The sequence below is a fragment of the Coregonus clupeaformis genome, chromosome 39, assembly GCF_020615455.1.
Source record: "Coregonus clupeaformis isolate EN_2021a chromosome 39, ASM2061545v1, whole genome shotgun sequence".
Lineage (NCBI taxonomy): Eukaryota > Metazoa > Chordata > Actinopteri > Salmoniformes > Salmonidae > Coregonus > Coregonus clupeaformis.
In genome coordinates this window covers 20,060,941-20,087,843 of record NC_059230.1, presented here as the reverse complement: position 1 = coordinate 20,087,843, position 26,903 = coordinate 20,060,941, and the positions used below count along the sequence as shown (strand labels likewise).

The 26,903-nt window shown below is 43.8% G+C and overlaps 1 protein-coding gene across 2 annotated transcripts in view; it reads right to left on the bottom strand.

Moving 5' to 3' along the window:
• Window positions 1–26,052, bottom strand: part of LOC121554566 (acetylcholine receptor subunit beta-like) — a 40,324-nt gene extending 14,272 nt beyond the window's left edge. The window contains exons 1-4 of one of the 2 annotated variants that reach the window (XM_041868178.2): window positions 25,689–26,052; window positions 23,943–24,076; window positions 12,054–12,098; window positions 11,470–11,579 (exon numbers count right to left, since the gene is read on the bottom strand). In XM_041868178.2, coding sequence (XP_041724112.1) covers window positions 11,470–11,579; window positions 12,054–12,098; window positions 23,943–24,076; window positions 25,689–25,770 — 371 coding nt within the window. In that variant the 5' untranslated portion in view covers window positions 25,771–26,052. The remainder of the gene's footprint in view (window positions 1–11,469; window positions 11,580–12,053; window positions 12,099–23,942; window positions 24,077–25,688) is intronic. The other variant, XM_045211988.1, reaches the window with a different exon arrangement.
• Between the last annotated feature and the right edge of the window lie 851 nt (window positions 26,053–26,903).

Below are 26,903 nucleotides of genomic sequence, written 5' to 3'. Positions count from 1 at the left end.
ATCATTGACAAGATCCTCCCGTGTAGTTCTGGGCTGATTCCTCACCGTTCTCATGATCATTGCAACTCCACGAGGTGAGATCTTTCATGGAGCCCCAGGCCGAGGGAGATTGACAGTTATTTTGTGTTTCTTCCATTTGCGAATAATCGCACCAACTGTTGTCACCTTCTCACCAAGCTGCTTGGCGATGGTCTTGTAGCCCATTCCAGCCTTGTGTAGGTCTACAATCTTGTCCCTGACATTCTTGGAGAGCTCTTTGGTCTTGGCAATGGTGGAGAGTTTGGAATCTGATTGATTGATTGCTTCTGTGGACAGGTATCTTTTATACAGGTAACAAGCTGAGATTAGGAGCACTTTTAGAATAAGGCTGTAACGTTACAAAATGTGGAAAAAGTGATGGGGTCTGAATAGTTTCCGAATGCACTGTAAAAATGAAAAGCTGAAATGTCTTGAGTCATTAAGTATTCAACCCCTTTGTTATGGCAAGCCTAAATACTGTAATTTCAGGAATAAAAATGTGCTTAACAAGTCACACAATAAGTTGCATGGACTCACTCTGTGAAGCAACACAACACATCACTGAGTACCAATCTTCAATCTTCAAGCATGGTGGTGGCTGCATCATGTTATAGGTATGCTTGTCATCGGCAAGGACAAAGGAGTTTTTTAGGATAAAAAGAAACAGAATAGAGCTAAGCACAGGCAAAATCATAGAGGGAAACCTGGTTCAGTCTGATTTCCAACAGACACTGAATGTTCCTGAGTTACCTAGTTACAGTTTTGACTTAAATCGGCTTGAAAATGTAAGGCAAGACTTGAAAATACAACTTGACAGAGCTTGAATAATTTATTAAAGAATAATGTGCAAATATTATACAATCTAGGTGTGCAAAGATCTTAGAGACTTACCCAGAAAGACTCACAGCTGTAATTGCTGCCAAAAGTGATTCTAACATGTATTGACTCAAGGGGTTGAATACTTATGCAATCAAGATACATTGGCTTGTGAAAGTATTCACCCCCCTTGGAATTTTTCCTATTTTGTTGCATTATAATCTGGAATTAAAATGGATTTTTGGGGGGGATTGTATCATTTGATTTACACAAGCTGAAAGTCTCTTGGGGTATGTCTCTATAAGCGTGGCACATCTAGCCACTGGGATTTTTGCCCAGTTTCTTCAAGGCAAAACTGCTCCAGCTCCTTCAAGTTGGATGGGTTCCGCTGGTGTACAGCAATCTTTAAGTAATAACACAGATTCTCAATTGGATTGAGGTCTGGGCTTTGACTAGGCTATTCCAAGACATTTAAATGTTTCCCCTTAAACCACTCGAGTGTTGCTTTAGCAGTATGCTTAGGGTCATTGTCCTGCTGGAAGGTGAACCTCCGTCCCAGTCTCAAATCTCTGGAAGACTGAAACAGTTTTCCCTCAAGAATTTCCCTGTATTTAGCGCCATCCATCATTCCTTCAATTCTGACCAATTTCCCAGTCCCTGCTGATGAAAAATATTGTGTTATATAATATAATATGCCATTTAGCAGACGCTTTTATCCAAAGCGACTTACAGTCATGCGTGCATACATTTTTTTTTTTTGTGTATGGGTGGTCCCGGGGATCGAACCCACTACCTTGGCGTTACAAGCGCTGTGCTCTACCAGCTGAGCTACAGAGGAACCCGGGGTGATGAGAGGTGTTGGGTTTGCACCAGACATAGCGTTTTCCTTGATGGCCAAAAAGCTCAATTTTAGTTTCATCTGACCAGAGTACCTTCTTCCATATGTTTGGGGAGTCTCCCACATGCCTTTTGGCGAACACCAAACGTGTTTGCTTATTTTTTTCTTTAAGCAATTGCTTTTTTCTGGCCACTCTTCCATAAAGCCCAGCTCTGTGGAGTGTACGGCTTAAAGTGGTCCTATGGACAGATACTCCAATCTCTGCTGTGGAGCTTTGCAGCTCCTTCAGGGTTATCTTTGGTGTCTTTGTTGCCTCTCTGATTAATGCCCTCTTTGCCTGGTCCGTGAGTTTTGGTGGGTGGCCCTTTCATGGCAGGTTTGTTGTGGTGCCATATTCTTTCCATTTCTTAGTAATGGATTTAATGGTGCTCCGTGGGATATTTTTTTATAACCCAACCCTGATCTGTACTTCTCCACAACTTTGTCCCTGACCTGTTAGGAGAGCTCCTTGGTCTTCATGGTGCCGCTTGCTTGGTGGTGCCCCTTGCTTAGTGGTGTTGCAGACTCTGGGGCCTTTCAGAACAGGTGTATATATATTGAGATCATGTGACAGATCATGTGACACTTAGATTGCACACAGGTGGACTTTATTTAACTAATTATGTGACTTCTGAAGGTAATTGGCCGCACCAGATCTTATTTAGGGACTTCAAAGCAAAGGGGGTGAATACATATGCACACACCACTTTTGCGTTATTAATTTTTTCGAATTTTTTGAAACAAGTTATTTTTCACCAATTTGGACTATTTTGTGTATGTCCATTACATGAAATCCAGGTTGTAATGCAACAAAATAAGAAAAACGCCAAGGGGGATGAATACTTTTGCAAGGCACTGTATATGATAGTTTTATTTTTCACATTTTTTTTTTTTTTTTTTTTTTTTAACAAATGTTTGAATTTGTCTTCCACTTTGACACAAAGTATTTTTTGTAGATCATTGACAAAAAAATGACAATTATACCCATTTTAATCCCACTTTGTTACACAACAAAATGTGGAAAAGTTAAACGGGTGTGAAGTAGTTCAAAACAACACTGTAGGCTACTTCAAAACAACACTGTATAACTCAAGAAGAGTTCTGGGAGGCCCCCAACCAATTTTGTTCATATTCAGTTAAGTGTAATTAACACACTGCTTAGCATATTTTTATGTTTTCTGTAATACACATGATTTCCAGTGTTCTATTTGTGACAGTAATTTGTGTACAGGTTGATGGTCACTGGACTTGTTACTAATTGTTATGGGTTGTTCTGAAATCGTTTGATAGGGATTGATTCCATAGCTGCAGAAGGTTCAAGGACTCACTGATTAGTATTCTATTGATGACATTATGAACACTGATTCAGTAGCAGCTGGCAAAGTCACTGTCTTTTGTTTTGACTTTGTACAAGCCTCTCGGGCTGATGTTTAGAGAACATTTGGTACTGTCTGATTAGAATATAAAGGCCCTGTTTCCAAGAGGCCCGTTAGACCTTTTCTTTGCTTCTGCTCTGGAGGTGTTCTCACTGAATTCTTCTATTAAATCGGATAGATTTTTGATTGATATTATCAACGACTGCTCTCCTTTTGGTTCACCTGAAAAATCCCTTTACAGCAGGATTACCCACAACAATTGAGAGGTAGAGCCTACATGCGATGTGTTTAAATGATCACAGTGTTACGTGGATTGATTGTTTTTTCGTGTCATTGGAAAACAATTCTTAATTCACATTTTCAAATTAAGTAAAAGGCAGCCCTGTCACTTGGCTATGAATTCCTGGACTGGAAGTCCTTAGGATCAGCATGATAGTTTTAACATTATATTTTGAAGCTTTTCATCTTAGAAGATTCCTGTTACTGTATGTAGAAAATATCTGGGTTAGGCAATTGCATTGTGTCAAAAGAAGGCATGCATTTCCTCCTGCACTTGGACACTCGTATTCTATGGCTGAAAATATAGTCAATGGATTGCCATACCTGGAAATGTTAGCCTTTGACTAGCCTCAGCCTGTCACCATCTAAATGTATACAGTGAGGGAAAAAGTTATTTGATCCCCTGCTGATTTTGTATGTTTACCCACTGACAAAGAAATTATCAGTCTATAATTTTAATGGTAGGTTTATTTGAACAGTGAGAGACAGAATAACAACTAAAAAATCCAGAAAAACGCATGTCAAAAATGTTATAAATTGATTTGCATTTTAATGAGGGAAAAATACGTTTTTGACCCCCTCTCAATCATAAAGACTTATGGCTCCCAGGTGTCTTTTATACAGGTAACGAGCTGAGATTAGGAGCACACTCTTAAAGGGAGTGCTCCTAATCTCAGTTTGTTACCTGTATAAAAGACACCTGCCCACAGAAGCAATCAATCAATCAGATTCCAAACTCTCCACCATGGCCAAGACCAAAGAGCTCTCCAAGGATGTCAGGGACAAGATTGTAGACCTACACAAGGCTGGAATGGGCTACAAGACCATCGCCAAGCAGCTTGGTGAGAAGGTGACAACAGTTGGTGCGATTATTCGCAAATGGAAGAAACACAAAATAACTGTCAATCTCCATCGGCCTGGGGCTCCATGCAAGATCTCACCTCATGAAGTTGCAATGATCATGAGAACGGTGAGGAATCAGCCCAGAACTACACGGGATGATCTTGTCAATGATCTCAAGGCAGCTGGGACCATAGTCACCAAGAAAACAATTGGTAACACACTACGCTGTGAAGGACTGAAATCCTGCAGAGCCCGCAAGGTCCCCCTGCTCAAGAAAGCACATATACATGGCCGTTTGAAGTTTGCCAATGAACATTTGAATGATTCAGAGGAGAACTGGGTGAAAGTGTTGTGGTCAGATGAGACCAAAATCGAGCTCTTTGGCATCAACTCAACTTGCCGTGTTTGGAGGAGGAGGAATGCTGCCTATGACCCCAACAACACCATCCCCACCGTCAAACATGGAGGTGGAAACATTATACTTTGGGGGTGTTTTTCTGCTAAGGGGACAGGACAACTTCACCGCATCAAAGGGGCGATGGACGGGGCCATGTACCGTCAAATCTTGGGTGAGAACCTCCTTCCCTCAGCCAGGGCATTGAAAATGGGTCGTTGATGGGAATTCCAGCATGAAAATGACCCAAAACACACGGCCAAGGCAACAAAGGAGTGGCTCAAGAAGAAGCACATTAAGGTCCTGGAGTGGCCCAGCCAGTCTCTTGACCTTAATCCAATAGAAAATCTGTGGAGGGAGCTGAAGGTTCGAGTTGCCAAACGTCAGCCTCGAAACCTTAATGACTTGGAGAAGATCTGCAAAGAGGAGTGGAACAAAATCCCTCCTGAGATGTGTGCAAACCTGGTGGCCAACTACAAGAAACGTCTGACCTCTGTGATTGCCAACAAAGGTTTTGCCACCAAGTACGAAGTAATGTTTTGCAGAGGGGTCAAATACTTATTTCCCACATTAAAATGCAAATCAATTTATAACATTTTTGACATGCGTTTTTCTGGATTTTTTTGTTGTTATTCTGTCTCTCACTGTTCAAATAAACCTACCATTAAAATTATAGACTGATCATGTCTTTGTCAGTGGGCAAACTTACAAAATCAGCAGGGGATCAAATACTTTTTTCCCTCACTGTACATAGGCTACTGCATTTCTTAACCCTTGAGGTTGGTGGAATCCAAACAATGAGTGTTGAGGCATGCTACATCCATTAAAGGGAGAGCTGAAGTTTCTTATTTTCAACTCCCCTAAGGTGTTGTTGCTGTAGACGAGTCACGAGAGACCAGATTGTATTGATAACACTAGAAAAACGTCTCATTGTTTGGTAGAAGGTGTTTGTAGAGCAGGGTTCTTCAATTCCGGTCCTGGAGGGCCGAAACACCTCTGTTTTTCATCCTCTCCTTCTAATCAGGGGCTAATTCAGACCTGGGACACCAGGTGAGTGCAATTAACTACCAGGTAGAAATAAAAAACAGAAGTGTTTCGGCCCTCCAGGACCGGAATTGAAGAACCCTGTTGTAGAGCCAGTCACTCTTCAACAGAGTGACTGGATCTACAAACACTCTTCAACAGCTTTTTTTGGTGACATCGATCAGAACGTCACAGACCCAATAGATGACTTCTGGAGCTTGGCTCAGTCTCAACAGCAAAAGCTTCAACATGCTGGCCATCATTGAGTCCTGGGAAGAGGAGGGCCGCGAGGACAACACAAGCCTGATTCTGTTCATCTCAGGTGGGCCTGGACTGTCTGGTCTGCACCGGCTGCACACCTCTTTCATGGGCGGCTGTGGCCTCTCCATCTTCCTGGTCGATGTGGCGTTGGAGTGCACCATGGCGGCTGTGTGGTTCCTCGGACCCGCCCGCTCCCCAGTGTCCATGTGCTTCCTCTTGGAGCATGCCTCGGCAGTGTTCAACACATTGCCTCTGCCCGTGCTAGGCCTGGGGCTGCTGGACTATGCATCCGAGCCATGCTAAGCCGCGTGCCACACAGCCCCCTGCAGGGCCCTGTGGAACTGCGCCCTGACGCTGCTGGTGTGGGTGCTGGCCGGCGTACAGGTCGAATACGAGGTAGGAAAGAACGAGGGATCTGCATAGCCATCTCAAGTTGTGCTGCTGCGCCACTACAAACAGCTGTCCTCATGGCTGAAGGAGGCCAACAGGCTGACAGAGCAGTGGGACTACGTCAACCCAACGCTGCAGAGCAACTTGAGCTTCAGGTATGCCAAGTTAGGGCAGCTAGGGGCTGACGAGGATGAGGAAAAAGCACTGGCAGTGGAGGCCGAATGGCAGAGGCCCCCCCCTTTACATCAGACTGACTTTGGGCTTCAGCAAAACGTGGGCATCTTACCTGGTCATGTGCATCGCCTGTGAGCTCTTGGGCCTTGCAGTCCCCCCATACACAAGCGTCATCCTCCTGTGGTTTGAGTGAGCCAACAGCTTATTGGTGGGGCTGGTGTTCTGGCTCAAGAGCGTATGGCTGGGGCCGTACATCAATCTCCCTGACGACATCTGCCAGTGACAGGTTTTACTGCCACTTAAGTAGAGGAGCCGTTACAGACTCTGAGAAACATCCAGAGGTTGTGTTCAGCCTGTCAGGCATGGACAGAAACCCATTCCTGCATTTATATTCCTCTGCAAATGTTCCTATAGGTTCAGATATGGACTTCAGAGCACTGAGGACAACAGAGAAAGCAATGATGTTGTTATAGACTTCTACAGATAACCTGGTTAGTAGGCCTAGCTTATGTGATTGACAATAGTTCTTGCCCTTGACGCAGGCCTTAGTTTAGGCTACTTCATTATTACCACACGCGCAAGGACATGGGTATAAAAAGGATCTGCAACCGTTTATGTAGGGAGTTTTGTACGCTCCATCTATGGTTGACTCCTCGAGTTTCATGTTTCTCTGTAACAGTAGGTAGGTATTTTTTTCTTACAATAATAATAACAATTGGGAATATTAATGGTATTATAAGCCATTTTACATTACTTTTCACAACGCAAATTGTTTATAATAATAGGCCTTTAATCTGTTACAGTCACTGACAAGATGTACTAAATTTGACCGCCAAAATATGTTATGTTAAATATCCTACAGACATAGCCGCTGGAAGTAGGGGTGCTGATCGGAATTAAAATTAAATATGAATACAAAAAATTATTGCACCACCCCCACCCCCAAACATCTTCCCGCAGCTATGCCTACAGATGTAGGATCTTAATTTAAGCAAGTTTGCTACAGCAGGAAAATAAGCCTGCAGAAACAGGAAATGTGAATTATCAGGTGGATTATATAATTAATTGACATTTTTGTAGGGTTTGATACATTTTTTGTAAGGGAAAATCAAGTATGACATTTCTAAGTGGAAATTATAAACTTCAGAAGGCTTTTTAAATCTCAAATACACTACAAGTTTTACATTTCCTGTATTGCAGGAAAGTTATCCTGCAACAGGGTGATTAAGATCCTACATCTGTATATCCACAATGTGTCAAATTACTCAAACTGACTTTGCTCACAAATACATATGTTTTATTGAATCATATTGTATGTGGAATGCATTTTTATGACCTTGTCATCTAGATTGTGCATGTTGCCAAGTGCCTAGCCATCTCCTACACTGGCCAATCCTGTTGCTGTAGGCTACATTCTAAAACCATTAAAACCGGAATTCAGTTGAAGCTGCCATAGAAAAACTTTTAAGCAGTTTATAAATTACAGCCTGCACATTACATCCTACATAGTGCACATTTATACTTCTTATTCGGATCATTTGAACATCAACCAATGAGGGGAGACTACACTGGTAAGTTATTCTGGTATGTAAAATCATTCTGTGATTATAACTGTAAACTGTAAATATGACCTATGGCAGGGATATTCAAATCTGGACAAAACATTTCCACTGCTTATTTTCATTCTTCCCCTCTAAACTAGGACTGATTTAGACATGGCTGGGACACCAGGTGGGTGCAATTATCAGGTTGAACAGAAAACCAGGGGTGTGTTCATTACGTCTTGCAATTGAAACCGTTCACTTTTTAAGAACCAAATGGAAGCAAACGGAACGAACTGGAAGGGACCTACCTGAATTTGAGTAAATGGGGAGGGAGCTACCTGAAAACTCTAGTTTTCGTTGCAAAACGTTTTCCGTTTGGAGTAAACGTTTTGCGACAGAAACCGTTTACTCCAGATGCTCTTCAACATGACATAAAAGCTGGTGGGATCTTAAAAGGAAGTTGTAGTTCATTTACATTTTACGGAGTGGCTGCAGATCCAAATTCTCTGGAACCCTTTTCCCGACAGCTAAAGGTCCAAAGCTTCTGCGCATGTGCGGGAATCTCTACGTTACGCACAGTCTCTGCTCTACTCGTTCAGCTGCCCAGAGAACAGGCAATGGTGCTCGTTGGAGCTGAATTAATGTCTGCAAGATTACATAATAATAGCATTGTACATAACAGAACCGTATATAATAGCATAGTATAACGTTACTGTCAGACAAAAAACACCACCTAATTTCTTCTGAGATTTTAGGATGATTGTGCAAATGGTCGCATTTTTCTCTCATGCGGCCAAAACTCTCAAGAGCGTGCACCACTAGGCAAAATATGGGCTTTAATTGAAACAAAACACAGGCGCATGCTAGAGTTTGTTAACATCATCTTTTCTACAATTTCGCTCACTGTGTATAGCTAATTAAAAACACTATAGGCTCCTCCTAACCAGTGGTGGAAAAAGTACCCAATTGTCATACTTGAGTAAAAGGAAAGATACCTCAATAGAAAATGACTAAATTAAAAGTGAAAGTCATCCAGTAAAATACTAATTGAGTAAAAGTCTAAAAGTAATTAATTTGAAATATACCTAAGTATCAAAAGTAAATCTAATTGCTTAAATATACTTAAGTATCAAAAGTATAAATCATTTCAAATTCCTTATATTAGGCAAACCAGACGGCACAATTTTCTTGTTTTTTAAATGTATGGATAGCCAGCGGCTATCTCCAACACTCAGACATAATTTACAAATGAAGCATTTGTGTTTAGTGAGTCCACCAGATCAGAGGCAGTAGGGATGACCAGGGATGTTCTCTTGATAAGTGTGTGAATTTGACCATTTTCCCATCCTGCTAAGCATTCAAAATGTAATGAGTACTTTTGTGTGTCAGGGAAAATGTATGGAGTAAAATGTACAATATTTTCTTTAGGAATGTAGTGAAGTAAAAGTAAAAGTTGTCAAAAATATAAATAGTACAGTAAAGTACACATATCCCCAAAAACGACTTAACTAGTACATTAAAGTATTTTTACTTAAGTACTTTACACCACTGCTCCTAACAACACTGTAGCATTCATAACTCAAGAAGATCTAAATATCCCCAGATCAAATGGTTGATGTGCAGATGCTGCATGGACGGTAAAACTTAAAGAATAATCGTTCACGATTGACAGTGATAAATGTGAAGGGAGGGTGACCACAAACAATTGTGCTAAAGTAGAGGTAAAGAAACACATTTGCAGAACGTTTTTCAGCTCTGGGGAAAAGGGATGAGGGGGGCAGGACGGGGCGGGACAGGGCCAAAAGAAAACACAAGGCCACAGTTTTAGGGACATCTAAGGAGTGCAGAGTTTTTCCTGTTCAGTGTCAAATGGTCAGGAAAAACTATTGGTTATGGAACATGGATGGTGCTCTCTGCTATTCTAAACTCTTGGTGATGAAACATGGATAGTGTTCTCTGCTATTCTAAACTCTTTGTGATTGAACATGGATGTTGTTTTCTGCTATTCTAAACTCTTGGTGATGGAACCAGCCAGGTCACCCGTGATACAAGTCAGTATTCAACGTCCATCCATGTCTGAGGACGTCGGGAGAGGACGTGGAAACCGGCCACTAGGGGCAACAGTGAGCTCTGTTACCTTCAAGTGGGTTTCGGTTTTGCTAAGGCTTTGTGGATGGGGATGGCAAACGGGTGTAAGCATCTGCCTCTGATTCCAAATGTTGCGTATTCAAATCCAGTTATAGAAAAAAAAAAAGAGATTTTTCTTTTAAGCCTATCCCAAACCTTAACCCTTACCTTAACCATTCTGAGTTAATGCCTAACCTTAAGATTTCGGAGTTAATGCCTAAATTTAACCTTCAACACTCAACTTAGAAATTTGACACTTGAGACACATGGATGAACGTCTAATTCTGAAGTGAGACTGTGAGAGCTTGTTGGTTGGAACATGGATGGTGTTCTCAGCTATTCTAAACTCTTGGTCATGGAACATGGATGGTGTTCTATGCTATTCTAAACTCTTGGTCATGGAACATGGATGGTGTTCTATGCTATTCTAAACTCTTGGTCATGGAACATGGATGGTGTTCTATGCTATTCTAAACTCTTGGTCATGGAACATGGATGGTGTTCTATGCTATTCTAAACTCTTGGTCATGGAACATGGATGGTGTTCTATGCTATTCTAAACTCTTGGTCATGGAACATGGATGGTGTTCTATGCTATTCTAAACTCTTGGTCATGGAACATGGATGGTGTTCTCAGCTATTCTAAACTCTTGGTCATGGAACATGGATGGTGTTCTCAGCTATTCTAAACTCTTGGTCATGGAACATGGATGGTGTTCTATGCTATTCTAAACTATTGGTCATGGAACATGGATGTGTTCTCAGCTATTCTAAACTCTTGGTGATAGAACATGGATGGTGTTCTATGCTATTCTAAACTCTTGGTCATGGAACATGGATGGTGTTCTCAGCTATTCTAAACTCTTGGTCATGGAACATGTATGGTGTTCTATGCTATTCTAAACTCTTGGTCATGGAACATTGATGGTGTTCTATGCTATTCTAAACTCTTGGTCATGGAACATGGATGGTGTTCTATGCTATTCTAAACTCTTGGTCATGGAACATGGATGGTGTTCTATGCTATTCTAAACTATTGGTCAGGGAACATGGATGGTGTTCTATGCTATTCTAAACTCTTGGTCATGGAACATGGATGGTGTTCTATGTATTCTAAACTCTGGTCTGGGTGGTGTTCTATGCTATTCTAAACTCTTGGTCATGGAACATGGATGGTGTTCTATGCTATTCTAAACTCTTGGTCATGGAACATGGATGGTGTTCTATGCTATTCTAAACTGTTGGTGATAGAACATGGATGGGGTTCTATGCTATTCTAAACTCTTGGTCATGGAACATGAATGGTGTTCTATGCTATTCTATTTTGGAGCAGGACAGGATTCTCACTTGTTGATGAGGTAGATGTCTGGCCGCCACACCTTGTTGGAAGGAATCCTGAGGACGTCTATATTATCATAATCCTCTGGATTCCATGATAATCTGTAGTCGGTCCATGCCTAGAGAGAGAGGGAGGGAGGGTGGGTTAAAGAGAGGGAGGGATAGAGAGGGAGAGAGAGGAGGAGCAAAATAGATAAAGTCACAATGTGAGGAGGAGATAAAGAACAGAATGGGAACAGACAGAGGTGAAATCATTAATGCTGTCATTTCTAACGTGGATCCGGCGGTCTCATTTCCACACAATGCACTGTCACACACACTCAGGCCCGCTCCAATACCAATTAGCACCGCAGACCAAGGGAGCGAGGAAAGAAGAGATGGGCGGAAAGCGAGAAGAAAGAAAGAGAGAGACGGAGCGAGAGAGCGAAAGAGCAAGGCTGCATGCGTGAGCGATAAATAAATAAATAATTTGCCGTTATAAAAAGTGACAAGTCCCATTTTTAAAAGAGAGGGGGGACGTGGAGATAAGAAGAGAGGGAGGCAACAAGGGAGGATTAGCTGAGAGGTGATGAAGATAAATGCTTGACGCTCACCATATTCATGAACACGTTGGTTGTCATCTCCTCGTTCTTCTCATTCTGACCAGAGAGATAGAGACATTAAGCTGGGGGTGAGTATCATTCTACCCAGAGAGATAGAGACATTAAGCTGGGGGTGAGTCTCATTCTGACCAGAGAGATAGAGACATTAAGCTGGGGGTGAGTCTCATTCTGACCAGAGAGATAGAGACATTAAGCTGGGGCTGAGTCTCATTCTGACCAGAGAGATAGAGACATTAAGCTGGGGGTGAGTCTCATTCTACCCAGAGAGATAGAGACATTAAGCTGGGGGTGAGTCTCAATCTGCCCAGAGAGATAGAGACATTAAGCTGGGGGTGAGTCTCATTCTGACGAGAGAGATAGACATTAAGCTGGGGGTGAGTCTCATTCTGACCAGAGAGATAGAGACATTAAGCTGGGGCTGAGTCTCATTCTACCCAGAGAGATAGAGACATTAAGCTGGGGGTGAGTCTCAATCTGCCCAGAGAGATAGAGACATTAAGCTGGGGGTGAGTCTCATTCTGACCAGAGAGATAGACATTAAGCTGGGGGTGAGTCTCATTCTGACCAGAGAGATAGAGACATTAAGCTGGGGCTGAGTCTCATTCTGACCAGAGAGATAGAGACATTAAGCTGGGGGTGAGTCTCATTCTACCCAGAGAGATAGAGACATTAAGCTGGGGGTGAGTCTCAATCTGCCCAGAGAGATAGAGACATTAAGCTGGGGGTGAGTCTCATTCCGACCAGAGAGATAGAGACATTAAGCTGGGGGTGAATCTCATTCTATCAGAGCGATAGAGACATTAAGCTGGGGGTGAGTCTCATTCTATCAGAGATATAGAGACATTAAGCTGGGGGTGAGTCTCATTCTGCCCAGAGAGATAGAGACATTAAGCTGGGGGTGAGTCTCATTCTGACCAGAGAGATAGAGGCATTAAGCTGGGGGTGAGTCTCATTCTGCCCAGAGAGATGGAGACATTAAGCTGGGGGTTAGTCTCATTCTACCAGAGAGATGGAGACATTAAGCTGGGGGTGAGTCTCATTCTAACCAGAAAGATAGAGACATTAAGCTGGGGGTGAGTCTCATTCTGACCAGAGAGATAGACATTAAGCTGGGGGTGAGTCTCATTCTGACCAGAGAGATAGAGACATTAAGCTGGGGATGAGTCTCAATCTGCCCAGAGAGATAGAGACATTAAGCTGGGGGTGAGTCTCATTCTGACCAGAGAGATAGAGACATTAAGCTGGGGGTGAGTCTCAATCTGCCCAGAGAGATAGAGACATTAAGCTGGGGGTGAGTCTCATTCTACCCAGAGAGATAGACATTAAGCTGGGGGTGAGTCTCATTCTGCCCAGAGAGATAGAGACATTAAGCTGGGGGTGAGTCTCATTCTACCCAGAGAGATAGAGACATTAAGCTGGGGGTGAGTCTCATTCTACCCAGAGAGATAGAGACATTAAGCTGGGGGTGAGTCTCAATCTGCCCAGAGAGATAGAGACATTAAGCTGGGGGTGAGTCTCATTCCGACCAGAGAGATAGAGACATTAAGCTGGGGGTGAGTCTCAATCTGCCCAGAGAGATAGAGACATTAAGCTGGGGGTAAATCTCATTCTATCAGAGAGATAGAGACATTAAGCTGGGGGTGAGTCTCATTCTATCAGAGAGATAGAGACATTAAGCTGGGGGTGAGTCTCAATCTGCCCAGAGAGATAGAGACATTAAGCTGGGGGTGAGTCTCAATCTGCCCAGAGAGATAGAGACATTAAGCTGGGGGTGAGTCTCAATCTGCCCAGAGAGATAGAGACATTAAGCTGGGGGTGAGTCTCATTCTAACCAGAAAGATAGAGACATTAAGCTGGGGGTGAGTCTCATTCTGACCAGTGAGATAGACATTAAGCTGGGGGTGAGTCTCATTCTGACCAGAGAGATAGAGACATTAAGCTGGGGGTGAGTCTCAATCTGCCCAGAGAGATAGAGACATTAAGCTGGGGGTGAGTCTCATTCTGACCAGAGAGATAGAGACATTAAGCTGGGGGTGAGTCTCAATCTGCCCAGAGAGATAGAGACATTAAGCTGGGGTTGAGTCTCATTCTGACCAGAGAGATAGAGACATTAAGCTGTGGGTGAGTCTCAATCTGCTCAGAGAGATAGAGACATTAAGCTGGGGGTGAGTCTCAATCTGAACAGAGAGATAGAGACATTAAGCTGGGGGTGAGTCTCATTCTATCAGAGAGATAGAGACATTAAGCTGGGGGTGAGTCTCATTATATCAGAGAGATAGAGACATTAAGCTGGGGGTTAGGCTCATTCTATCAGAGAGATGGAGACATTAAGCTGGGGGTGAGTCTCATTCCAACCAGAGAGATAGAGACATTAAGCTGGGGGTGAGTCTCATTCTGACCAGAGAGATAGAGACATTAAGTTGGGGATGAGTATCATTCTACCCAGAGAGATAGAGACATTAAGCTAGGGGTGAGTCTCATTCTGACCAGAGAGATAGAGACATTAAGTTGGGGGTGAGTATCATTCTACCCAGAGAGATAGAGACATTAAGCTAGGGGTGAGTCTCATTCTGACCAGAGAGATATACATTAAGCTGGGGGTGAGTGTCAATCTGCCCAGAGAGATAGAGACATTAAGCTGGGGGTGAGTCTCATTCTGACCAGAGAGATAGAGACATTAAGCTGGGGGTGAGTCTCATTCTGCCCAGAGAGATAGAGACATTAACCTGGGGGTGAGTCTCATTCTGACCAGAGAGATAGAGACATTAACCTGGGGGTGAGTCTCATATCATCCAGAGAGATAGAGACATTAAGCTGGGGGTGAGACTCATTTTGTCCAGAGAGATAGAGACATTAAGCTGGGGGTTAGTATTGTTGTGCATGTGTGACAGGTTAAAGGACATATTCATAGCCTGTTATACACTAAAAAGTATTAGTAAGTTCATGGTATGTAAGGATCTTAAAATATCTAAGGTTAAAAAGAGAATGCATCCAGTACTAGTTCATAGAGATTGATAAAATGCATAAATGTGTTTAAAATCCGTCAAGAGTCAAAGGGTTAATATTGTAAGAGGAATGTGTAAATGTTATATTGACTACTTTATTTTGTGGTGCCTAATTTAAGGGTAAAAGTGTTCATCTGTGATCTACTAAATGCTCTTAATCTATGAGCCTGAGATCGATTGCTCTGGTCTCCACCCAACTTCCTGGGGGGAATCGCGGTCTTTTTCTCATTACACTAAATTTGTCAGTGAGGAAACATAACTGCGTCACGTTCGTGATTATTTCTTCCCTTTTTTCAGGTACGTTATTGATATGAAACGAGTTAATTTGAATGTAATAACTTGCTAACCTGTGAAGAGAGTTTAAGGTATGTGTTAGTAACATCTTGAGGAAGTTAGAGTTAAGTTGAAGAGAGTTATTAGGTGCGTGTGTGACTGTAATCTGCTTGGTTGCAGCGATAGCTTCGTACTGAGAGTAGCTGCCATTTTATGCTAATTGTGAATGAACATGTGCGTTGTTAATAATAATATTTGGGGTTATTTGTATAATGTGTTTGAATACTTTGTTGACATGGTTGATAAATGTAGTTATGGGTTACTGAGCTAAAGCTACTTTGTGTTTGACAGTTATATTGAAACATTTGTATATGTTTTAGTGAATTACAGTTTATGCTGTTGTGACTTGAATAAGCTTTGTACCCTACAAATCTCTGGTTCCTGTAGATCTGTTGTTCTGTAAAATGTGGTATTTTTGTAAAATCATTACACTAAATTTGTCAGTGAGGAAACATAACTGCGTCACGTTCGGTGATTATTTCTCCCCTTTTTCAGGGGTGTAACATTTTGGAGGCTCCGCTGAGATTGCTGCTCAGATGTCCGGCTTCCACATCCTGGTCGCTGAATTCCGAGCCAGCTAAATCCCTACATAACAACCCAGGCAGGCTGCAGTGAGGAAAGTGTTGCTGTTCGAGGGGAGCTGGAAGTTGGGGGGTTAAGTACGTGTCGACTGAGGCCGTTGAGAGACCATCAGAGACAGTAAGGACCACCTAATTCAGAGTCAACTCCTGCACAGTAAAGGTTCCTCCTGTCCTGTCAACATGACAACCGCCTTGGAAGAACTACAGGAAGAGGTAGTAGGAGAATTGCAAACCCTGACTAAAGACAAGTTACTAGACGTATGTGATTTCCTTGACATATCAGGCGAACAGAGAAGAGATGTTCAAGACAAATCCCGCATATCACTGATGACTCACATTATGATGTTCCTTGAAAGAGAGGAAGTTGCAGAGTTAGAAGATGGCGGCATGTCGGAATTATTGTTACTTAAAGACAAAATGACAGAGATGATCAGTGGCATAGATAGCAAGACAGGGCAAACTGACCATGATATTGAAACAGCCAGAACACATCACAGAATAGAGGGACTGAGAAACTGTAACCCACAACAAGGGGTGGAACTGAAGCAGAGTACTGCAGACCAAGCCAGTGATTCTCTGCGCCAGCCCCAACCCCCTGCCCACTTCAGAGGAGCATGCAGCTCTCACCCAGTGCACAGCCCGGCTCATACTGGCGCAAAGAGTTAAAAAATTTCTGGTCAGATAGGTGAACCGGGCCAGAAAGATAAACTGACTTTTCCAGCCTTGCCCCATCAGATTGAGAATGGACTTAACAGAGGCTATCCTGAGGTAGAAATAGTAGACGCAGTAATCAGGGCTATTTCTCCAGGCTCACAGCTACGCAGCTACTTGGAAGGTAAACCCCAGCTAACTCTTCCCACACTTAGATGCATCCTGCGTTCCCACTTCCAAGAGAAGAGTGCAACAGAGCTTTTACAAACAGCTAGCTTCAGAAGCACAGCATAGCAAGGAGACCCCTCAAAGCTTCCTGATGCGCGTCTTAGATTTGAGGCAGAAAGTACTATTTGCGTCCCAGGAGTCAGAATCAGGGCTTAAGTATGACCCTGCTCTAGTCCAGCGCATGTGTTTACACACAGTCCTTACAGGTCTCCAGAGTGACAGTATCAGGATAGACATGCAGCCTCTCCTGCTTGATAGCGAAACATCAGATGAGGTTTTGCTAGAGAAGCTTAACATTGCTTGTGCTAATGAGTTAGAAAGACGAAACAAAAAGCGTTTTAATGCCCCACAGCCTGCTACAACTGTAAGTGTAGTCCAGTTAGAAGATACGCCATCTGCAAAGTGTCCTTGTGAAGGAAGCCAAAGCTAAGATACCCGCAGAACTGTTAACAGAGTTAGCTGAACTTAAGACAGGTGTAGCTTCCTAAAAGGTCTCAGTGCAGAGATTGCTCAGATTAAGGAGACATTACAGCAGCCTATGTTTCAGTCATCGCCTTATGCCCATGCCCCACTTCCAGTTAGGAGGCCAGATAGGGAACCCCAGCCACCTGTTTCCCAGCAGCAGTATTACAGCAACTACAGTCAGCCCCAAGCACCTGACCCTGCGCAGTATCAATATGCACCTAACCTGTATACCAACCGCTCTGCTCAAGCTCCAAGGAGGTGTTTTGTCTGCCAGCAGGCCAGAACAGATGCACGCTGCACACACTGCTTCCGATGTGGGAGTGGAGAACATTTTCAAGCTGGATGTAAAATCCGGGAGTCAGACCATCCAAAGAGGCCCCTTTAAACGGGAAGGGTTACCGCTGAGGGACAAGTGTTAACCGTAGCTACCAAAAAGTCCCAGAAATGTGCAAATTGTGCCAGAGAAGATTCATTTGAGAACCTGAAACAATGTTCATCATGTAAAGAGACACTGTACTGTTCCAAAGGATGTCAAAACCAACATTGGACTAAACATAAGGAAAAATGCACTCACCTGAAAATGGACTCTACCTGTGAAAAGCTTTCCTGTACAGAAGAAAATGCCCACTCTTTACCATCCCTAGCTCAAGGTTGCCACCCCCATAAGGTCACCTCGCTAGTCGGTAGACAGTGCCTTGTTGAGTGTCACCTGAATCGCCACCACCTCCAAGCTCTATGGGACACAGGCTCTCAGGTATCGGTCATTGATGAACGATGGAAAGCGGAATCTCTCCCAAACGCAAGGCTGAGGGATGTTTCAGAAATTCTGGACTCACCTGATGATCTAAGATTGACGGCAGCAAATGGGACTGAAATGCCGTACCTGGGATGGATTGAAACAACTTTTCGGGTTAGCCTCTGAAACTGACCAAACGAAGGAACTGATCATCCCAGTGCTGGTAATGAAAGGCTGTCACCTATCTCATCCCATCATAGGTTTCAATGTTATTGAGCACATCCTGACAATGACCGAAAAGACTAAACGGTACAGTACAGTAAAAAAAGCTTTCCCAAGCCTCAAAAGAAATAAGGTGAGGGCTTTTATACAGGCTGTTAGCGCAGAACAGACAGATGAATACGCAGTGAAGACCAAGAAAGAGAAGGTTGCTGTACCAAAACACAGTAGCATTCAGATTGAGTGCCGGGGTAGCTTCCCAGCCTTTCAAAGATGACATGACAATGCTTTTCCAGCCAGACCTGAACCCGCAGTGGCCAGATGAACTTGAGTTCTTTGACACACTAGTCAGGAGTTAAGAAAGGTGTTTTTCCAGTTGTCATGCTTGATGTCTCTAACCCCACTGACCACGACATTGCCCTGCTAGGACTGTACCATAATCGGTACAGTACAAACCATTATGACTGTGTTACCTGCCCAAGTCTTTGAAAAAGCTGTCACCCCAGCCACAGTGAATCACACTAGTGTTCAAACTCCATGTACTGCTACTGAACAGTGGGATCCACCAGTAGGTTTAAGTCACCTAACCGAAGAACAGAGAGAGGTTGTTAGGAAAATGCTTAGAGAAGAGTGTCACTCCTTCTCCAGATCGAGACAATGACATTGGCTGCATTGAACGATTGAAAATGACTATTTCTCTAAAGGACTCTGAACCAGTCAAGCGCACATACATGTCAGTGCCCAGGCCACTGTATCAGGAGATGAAGGGTTACCTTCATGACCTCATAGCCCAGGGTTGGGTTAGGAAGTCAAACTCTTCATATTCTTCACCTGTCGTGTGTGTCAGGAAGAAGGACGGGACCCTCCGGTTGTGTATAGATTACAGAGACCTGAACAGAAAGACACATCCCGACCGCCAGCCCATCCCTCGGGTTCAGGACATCATGGACAGTTTAGGTGGTAATTCCTGGTTCTCCCTTTTAGATCAGGGAAAAGCATATCACCAAGGGTTCATCTCTGAAGAAAGCAGATCACTGACAGCATTTGTGACCCCATGGGGACTCTATGAGTGGATACGTATGCCATTCGGCCTCATGAACGCTCCTGCAGCTTTTCGCGTTGTATGGAGGAATGTTTGGAAGGGCTCGGGGACAACATCTGCATTCCTTATCTGGACGACACGCTAGTTTTCAGTAAAACTTTCGACAGCCATGTGAATGATGTGCAAAAGGTTTGCAGCGTCTCAGAGAGTACTGGCATCAAACTCAAGCCAAGTAAGTGTGATCTCTTTAAACCCCAGGTCCGTTATTTGGGCAGAATAGTGTCTCTGCAGACGGCAGCAAAGTTGACCCAGCCCGATTTTGAAGCAGTAAGAGCATTGAAAGAGATCAGACCACAGACTGTGGGCCAGCTCAGAAAAAAATGCTTGGTTTACTCACTTACTACAGACAGTACATCAAAGACTTTTCTAGGAGGGCCAGCTGTCTGTATGACCTCCTGAAAGCAGATTCAGAGAAATTACCTGACCACCCACGGAAAGCAAAAACAAAGAAAGTAAGTCATGTGGTGCCCTCAAACAAGCCAATCCTGTGGACTGACCAGCATCAACAGGCACTTGAACAGCTGATTGAGTGTCTGCTTCACCCACCAGTCTTAGGTTTCCCTGACTTCACTCAGCCATTTGTTGTACACACTGATGCGTCACACCAAGGCTTGGGAGCAGTTCTTTATCAAGAGCAAGATGGGAAGCTTAGGTCACTGCTTATGGCTCTCGAACCTTAACAGCAGCTGAGAAGAACTATCACTACCACTCTGGCAAGCTAAATTTCTAGCTCTAAAATGGGCAATCACTGATAAGTTCCATGATTATTTGTACTATGCTCCGACCTTCACTGTATACAGTGATAACAACCCGCTGAGCTACATTCTGTCTACTGCAAACTGAACGCAACCACTTCCAGGTGGGTTGCAGAATTGGCTGATTTCCACTTTACAATAAAGTACAGGCCAGGCAGAGAGAACGGTGATGCAGATGCTTTGTCAAGGATGCCACTGGATGTAGAGTCACATGATGAGAGAATGTTCTGAGGAGTTTCCACCAGACACCATTGCCGCCACTATACAAGCAGTAGAGGTACAGAAAGAGCCTTTTGTGCCTTGGTCAATTTTCAGCTGCATCTATGTCAGTATCAGCTGAAGGTGAGACAACTACAGCAACAATCAGCTTCGATCCCAAAAGAGGGGATAAGAGAGGCACAAGAGTCTGATCCGGTCATCCGTCCTGTGCTCGATTTCAAGCTGTCTGGTTCCAAACCGCCAGTTAAAGAGCAAAAGGAATTCAGTCCAAAGACAAAATGCCTATTCAGAGAATGGGACAAATTGACAATCGACAGTGATGGTATTCTTTACAGAATCACTACAGCCCGCAAGCAGTTAGTTCTACCAGAGCAGTACAAAGGTAAAGTGATGAAGAGTTGCACAATAACATGGGACACTAAAGGTACTGACCGCACTGTATCACTAGTCACGTGACCGCTTCTTCCTGGGCCTTTATATGCAATCTGACATTGAGCACTATGTGACTAAAACTTGTAGCTGTGTCAAGCAGAAAAAGCCAGGCCATGAAACAAGAGCTCCTCTGACAAACATTGTGACAACACAGCCATTTGAACTGGTATGTATAGATTTCCTCCATCTCGACAGATGCAAAGGGGGATATGAGTACATCCTCGTGATTGTTGATCATTTTACACGTTACACTCAAGCCTACGCCTACCACATCAAAGTCAGGGAAAACTGCTGCAAATCTCATCTTCAATGACTTTGCCCTGAAGTTTGGGTTCCCTCCCCCGCATCCACCATGACCAAGGGGGGAGAATTCGAAAATCAGTTGTTCCATCAGTTAAAGAAACTCAGTGGCATGGCGGGGTCCAGAACAACACCCTATCACCCGATGGGGAACGGTCAAGTGGAACGAATGAACAGAACATTGTTGCAAATGCTAAAGACACTAACTGAGACACAAAAGTCAAACTGGAAGGAGTCTCTAAACAAACTGGTTTATGCCTATAACTGCACCCGTGCTGAAGTGACTGGCTATTCACCATTTTATCTTCTGTTTGGGAGATCACCCAGGCTTCCAGTTGATATGTTCTTTGGATTGTGCACAGAGGCAGGTTCCAGTAACCAGCGAGACTACGTGGAGAACTGGAAACGAGGAATGGAAGAAGCATACGCCATTGCAAAAGAAAATGCTCAGAAAGCTGCTGAAAGAAGTAAGAAGTACTATGACACTAAAGTTAGGAGTTCAGTGCTACAGCCTGGCGAGCGAAGTTCTGATTAAAAACCTGACACCAAGAGGAGGACCAGGCAAACTCCGTAACTATTGGGAAGATCAAATTCACACAGTAGTGAGACAAATGGGTTCAGACCTGCCGATTTATGAGTTGAGACCAGAAAGGGTAGGGACGCTCCAGGGTCCTGCACAGAAACCTGCTCATGTCCTGTGACTACTTACCTTTTGAGAGACAACCAGAAATGACTAAAGATGACAAAAAGTAAGAAAAAAGAGACATCAGCCTGGATCACAGCCTCTAGATTCTGATGAAGACAGCGGGGATGAATATGACCTTCATCATGAGCCGCTACAGGTCCCCCACATTTCCTACAGTGCCTGAGAGGTATGCTGAACCAGCGAGAGAGTCGGAAAACAGGCCCCCACCAGTGAAACAAACAGTTGCGGTGCCAGTTCCTGATATGCTACCAGCACAGCCGCTTGTTGAAAATCAGCTGGAGGAGAAAACAACAGTTAAAGAACTGCCTGCTGAGGAGATGAACTTGCCTGCTGAAAATGTGCTGGATGATCGTCCACTAAGTGCCTTTCCTTCATTAACTGCTGCTGCTGAACCGGAGGAACCAGCTTACCAGCTGCCACAAAGAGAGAGACACCCTCCAAGACGTATCACCTATGATCAGCTTGGTATCCCTTCCTGCTACAGTATCCAGCCACAGCCACAGTTGTTCCCTGTCTACCCTGCACCAGGACTGGTTCCATGGCTGCCATCACTACAGGGATATTACCTTCAGCCACCCTACATGTATGGACTTCAGCAAACTTGAGGCCACAGACAGAGTTGACATGTTTGACCATGGACTACTGACTGATTTCACAGACTTTCACAAGACAATTAGCAGACTATGCATATAGATCATTAAAACTGATGGACTGTTGACAATAGTATGAGAAAAGACTGCTTATGGACTGTTTATACAGCTGGTCAACAGATATGGACTGTGAATATAATTTCTTGGTTCTATTTGAACTGTGAACTTTGACCTCTGCTCAAGGACTAGCTTACAGAAGAGGATTTTCTACGTCCAGTGCTTATAGACTGTTTAAGAAGATAATGTTGGTAATGTTGGGACAACATTTATTTTGTCGGGGGAGAGTGTGACAGGTTAAAGGACATATTCATAGCCTGTTATACACTAAAAGTATTAGTAAGTTCATGGTATGTAAGGATCTTAAAATATCTAAGGTTAAAAAGAGAATGCATCCAGTACTAGTTCATAGAGATTGATAAAATGCATAAATGTGTTTAAAATCCGTCAAGAGTCAAAGGGTTAATATTGTAAGAGGAATGTGTAAATGTTATATTGACTACTTTATTTTGTGGTGCCTAATTTAAGGGTAAAAGTGTTCATCTGTGATCTACTAAATGCTCTTAATCTATGAGCCTGAGATCGATTGCTCTGGTCTCCACCCAACTTCCTGGGGGAATCGCGGTCTTTTTCTCATTACACTAAATTTGTCAGTGAGGAAACATAACTGCGTCACGTTCGTGATTATTTCTTCCCCTTTTCAGGTACGTTATTGATATGAAACGAGTTAATTTGAATGTAATAACTTGCTAACCTGTGAAGAGAGTTTAAGGTATGTGTTAGTAACATCTTGAGGAAGTTAGAGTTAAGTTGAAGAGAGTTATTAGGTGCGTGTGTGACTGTAATCTGCTTGGTTGCAGCGATAGCTTCGTACTGAGAGTAGCTGCCATTTTATGCTAATTGTGAATGAACATGTGCGTTGTTAATAATAATATTTGGGGTTATTTGTATAATGTGTTTCCGAATACTTTGTTGACATGGTTGATAAATGTAGTTATGGGTTACTGAGCTAAAGCTACTTTGTGTTTGACAGTTATATTGAAACATTTGTATATGTTTTAGTGAATTACAGTTTATGCTGTTGTGACTTGAATAAGCTTTGTACCCTACAAATCTCTGGTTCCTGTAGATCTGTTGTTCTGTAAAATGTGGTATTTTTTGTAAAATCATTACACTAAATTTGTCAGTGAGGAAACATAACTGCGTCACGTTCGTGATTATTTCTCCCCTTTTTCAGGGGTGTAACACATGGCAGCCCGCTATGCTCAATCCTGTCCTAGGAAACCATAATTGGCTATGCATGATTGGAGGCTCTATGTCGCTGAGAGAGGGCTGGCTGGCAGGATAGCTGGCAGTGCCAAGTGTGTGTGTGTGTGTGTGTGTCCTCAAGAGCAAGTTTTTATTTGTTTCTTTGTGTCTATGTATGAATTGTTTGAGTGTTCGTGTGTGTGTGTGTGTGTGCATGTTTATATGTGTTATCATGTGCGTGTGTGTGTCGTACCAGGCTGACGAGCTGAGAGAGGGTCATCCCCACTCGGACCTGGACTCTCTCCTCCCATTGTTTAGCTGGCCGGACCTTCAGGTTGTAGTTACGGAAGATCTTCTGGTGAAGCAGCTTCTCTGTTTCTGACGCTCCTGGAGAGAGATAGAGAAAGAGGGAAAGATGGAGAGAGAGATTGGGGGAAGAGGGAGAGGGAGAGAGGTGGAGAGAGAGTGAGAGAAAGAGGGAGAGAAAAATAGAGAGAGGGAGAGCGAGAGATGAGAGATACCGAGAACAAGAGAGCAAGAGAGAGATGGTGATAGAGAGAGAGAGAGAGAGAGGGAAAGAGAGAGATATGGAATGAGAAGGGAAAAAGAGGGAACAAGAGGAGAGAGAGAGAGAGAGAGGCTGAGGGACTGAAACAACAAGTAAGGAGCAGGTGGTGTACAATGGGTAGCAAAGGTGATCTATACTGTAATCGATATCCACTACTGCACTGCAGGTTCAAAGACATACCTGGAGCAGCGGCAAAATCTGAGATCAAAATAGATTCTAAATAGAATGATCACACAATGGAGTGTTAATGAGCTTCGTTAAACGTTCCATTTGATCTCTGATGAAGGAGCACTTTACTTTGGTCTTTCATTCTTTCAATGTGTACTGCTGGGGCTGAAATTATCAAGCTTCGTAGAATAGGAGTGCTGATCTAGGATCAGCTTCCTCCTGTCCATATAATCATATTCATCAGCACTCCTACTCTAAGACGCTTAATACATATGGGCCCTGATTTATATATTTGCTTCGATCAAACAGTAATATTCTACTAATCCACCAAACCATGTACATCTCTCTCAAATTCTCTTTCCATATGTCTATCTCTTTGTTTCTATTCCCCCTCTCTCTTTATATCTCTCTATCCTTCTCTCTCTCTCTTTCCGACAGGTCATTAGCTCCCACGTTCCCTGTCCTCTATCACAGTCACTCTATCACAGTCTGGCTGCCTCTCTCTCTCTCTCTCTCTCTCTCTCTCTCTCTCTCGCTCTCTCTCGCTCTCTCTCTCTCTCTCTCTCTCTCTCTCTCTCTCTCTACTGCCTGGTTTCCCTCCCCAGAGAGAGAGAGGGGACACATACAATGACACTACACCACCACAGTAGGCACCCAGGGGAGACAATGGCCTAGAGGTCACCAGCTAGCATGTGGGGATGTTTGCTTGCAACACCCCCACTGGGTCACAAGGTCAAAGTCAAAGGCATGGATCTTGGTTGGGTGTATGTTTTTTTTCTGTTTGTCACTCAAAACCAAAGTGCACAGAGGCAAGAGTGGTACTGTTATTAGGTTGCTAATAAAGTCATGACAATGACATACTGTAATGGCATTTTTACCAGTCTTTTTAAAGAGATGTCATTTATGACTTACACATACCATGTGTTTCTTCAGTCGCTTAACACACAACCTCAACCTCAACACACAACCTCAACACACAACCTCAACCTCAACACACAACCTCAGATGCAAACAAATATATGCCCATGCCATGCATTGCACACACACACACACACACACACACACACACCAGTGGAGGCTGCTGAGGGGAGGACGACTCATAAAAATGGCTGGAATGGAGTGAATGGAATGGTATCAAACACAGGTATGTGTTTGATACCATTCCATTCACTCCATTCCAGCCATTATACTCCATTCCACCCATTATTATGGGCCGTCCTCCCCTCAGCAGCCTCCACTGACACACATACACACTTTCCTTACCAGTGAGAGTGAGGCAGAGGCAAGCACACACCACCCACAGGAGAAGGTCCATCCTCTCTCCCATCTTCATCCTCATAGACATCCTCAAAACACCTCAGACCACAAGGAGCCACACTGTTTTGCCCCTTCACCTGGCAACCAACAAACCAACCAAACTGTACCGTAGGGGTGTACCGACCTTACCCACCAACTGTACTCACTCTCCCAATGGGTGGGCACTCTAACCACCTTTAGCAGGAACCTGGATAGTCCAACCAAGTCGCTAATCGTTAACACACTCCCCCACACACGCACCCAGGTCCAGAGTGTTGAACAGGCCACCACAGCCAGTACACCAACCTTTAGCTATGCCAACCTTCCAGGCTGAGTCCTGCTTGTGCGTGCAAACTTTTTTTCTCTCTCTCTCTCTCTCTCTCTCTCTTCTCTCTCTCTCTCTCTCTCTCTCTCTCTCTCTCTCTCTCTCTCTCTCTCTCTCTCTCTCTCTCTCTCTCTCTCTCTCTCTCTCTCTCTCTCTCTCTCTCTCTCTCTCTCTCTCTCTCTCTTCTCTTTTTGGGTGGGCGTCATCTGCTTGGGGGCGCTCTCGCCTGATTGGCCGGCGGTGCTGGGAGTGACAGGAGGTAGGAATGTGTTATGGACTATGAAAGCCTCCATAGTCAGACACCTGTTGGTGTGGTTTGGGTCGAAGGGGGAGGGGTGGCGGGTCATGACAATAGGTATATTTTGGGGGAGAACAAAGGGGGGGAGGTTCAGATGGGGAGACGCCCCACATCAGGTCACACTGTGCTTTTGGTGGAACCCTCACTGTACATGCTACTACTTCCCTGTTTTGCCTTCTTGCCAGGTAGCCAAATTGCGTGCTACCCTCTAATGTCTCTCTCTCTTTCACTCCATCAATTTATCTCTGTCTGGCCATCTGTGTCTGTTTAGTTAGACTGTATGTTGCCCTCTCTCTCTCTCTCTCTCTCTCTCTCTCTCTCTCTCTCTCTCTCTCTCTCTCTCTCTCTCTCTCTCTCTCTCTCTCTCTCTCTCTCTCTCTCTCTCTCTCTCTCTCTCTCTCTCTGTCCTTTGGTGGAATGGCATTCCCAGCTCTGCCCAGTGTATGATATGTGGAGCATTGAAAGGACTGGGGGGAACTCCAGCTCAGACATAAACCAACCATAAAACACCACAGCCAGCCCTGTCCAGAGTCCAACACCTGGTCAACACACTCAAACA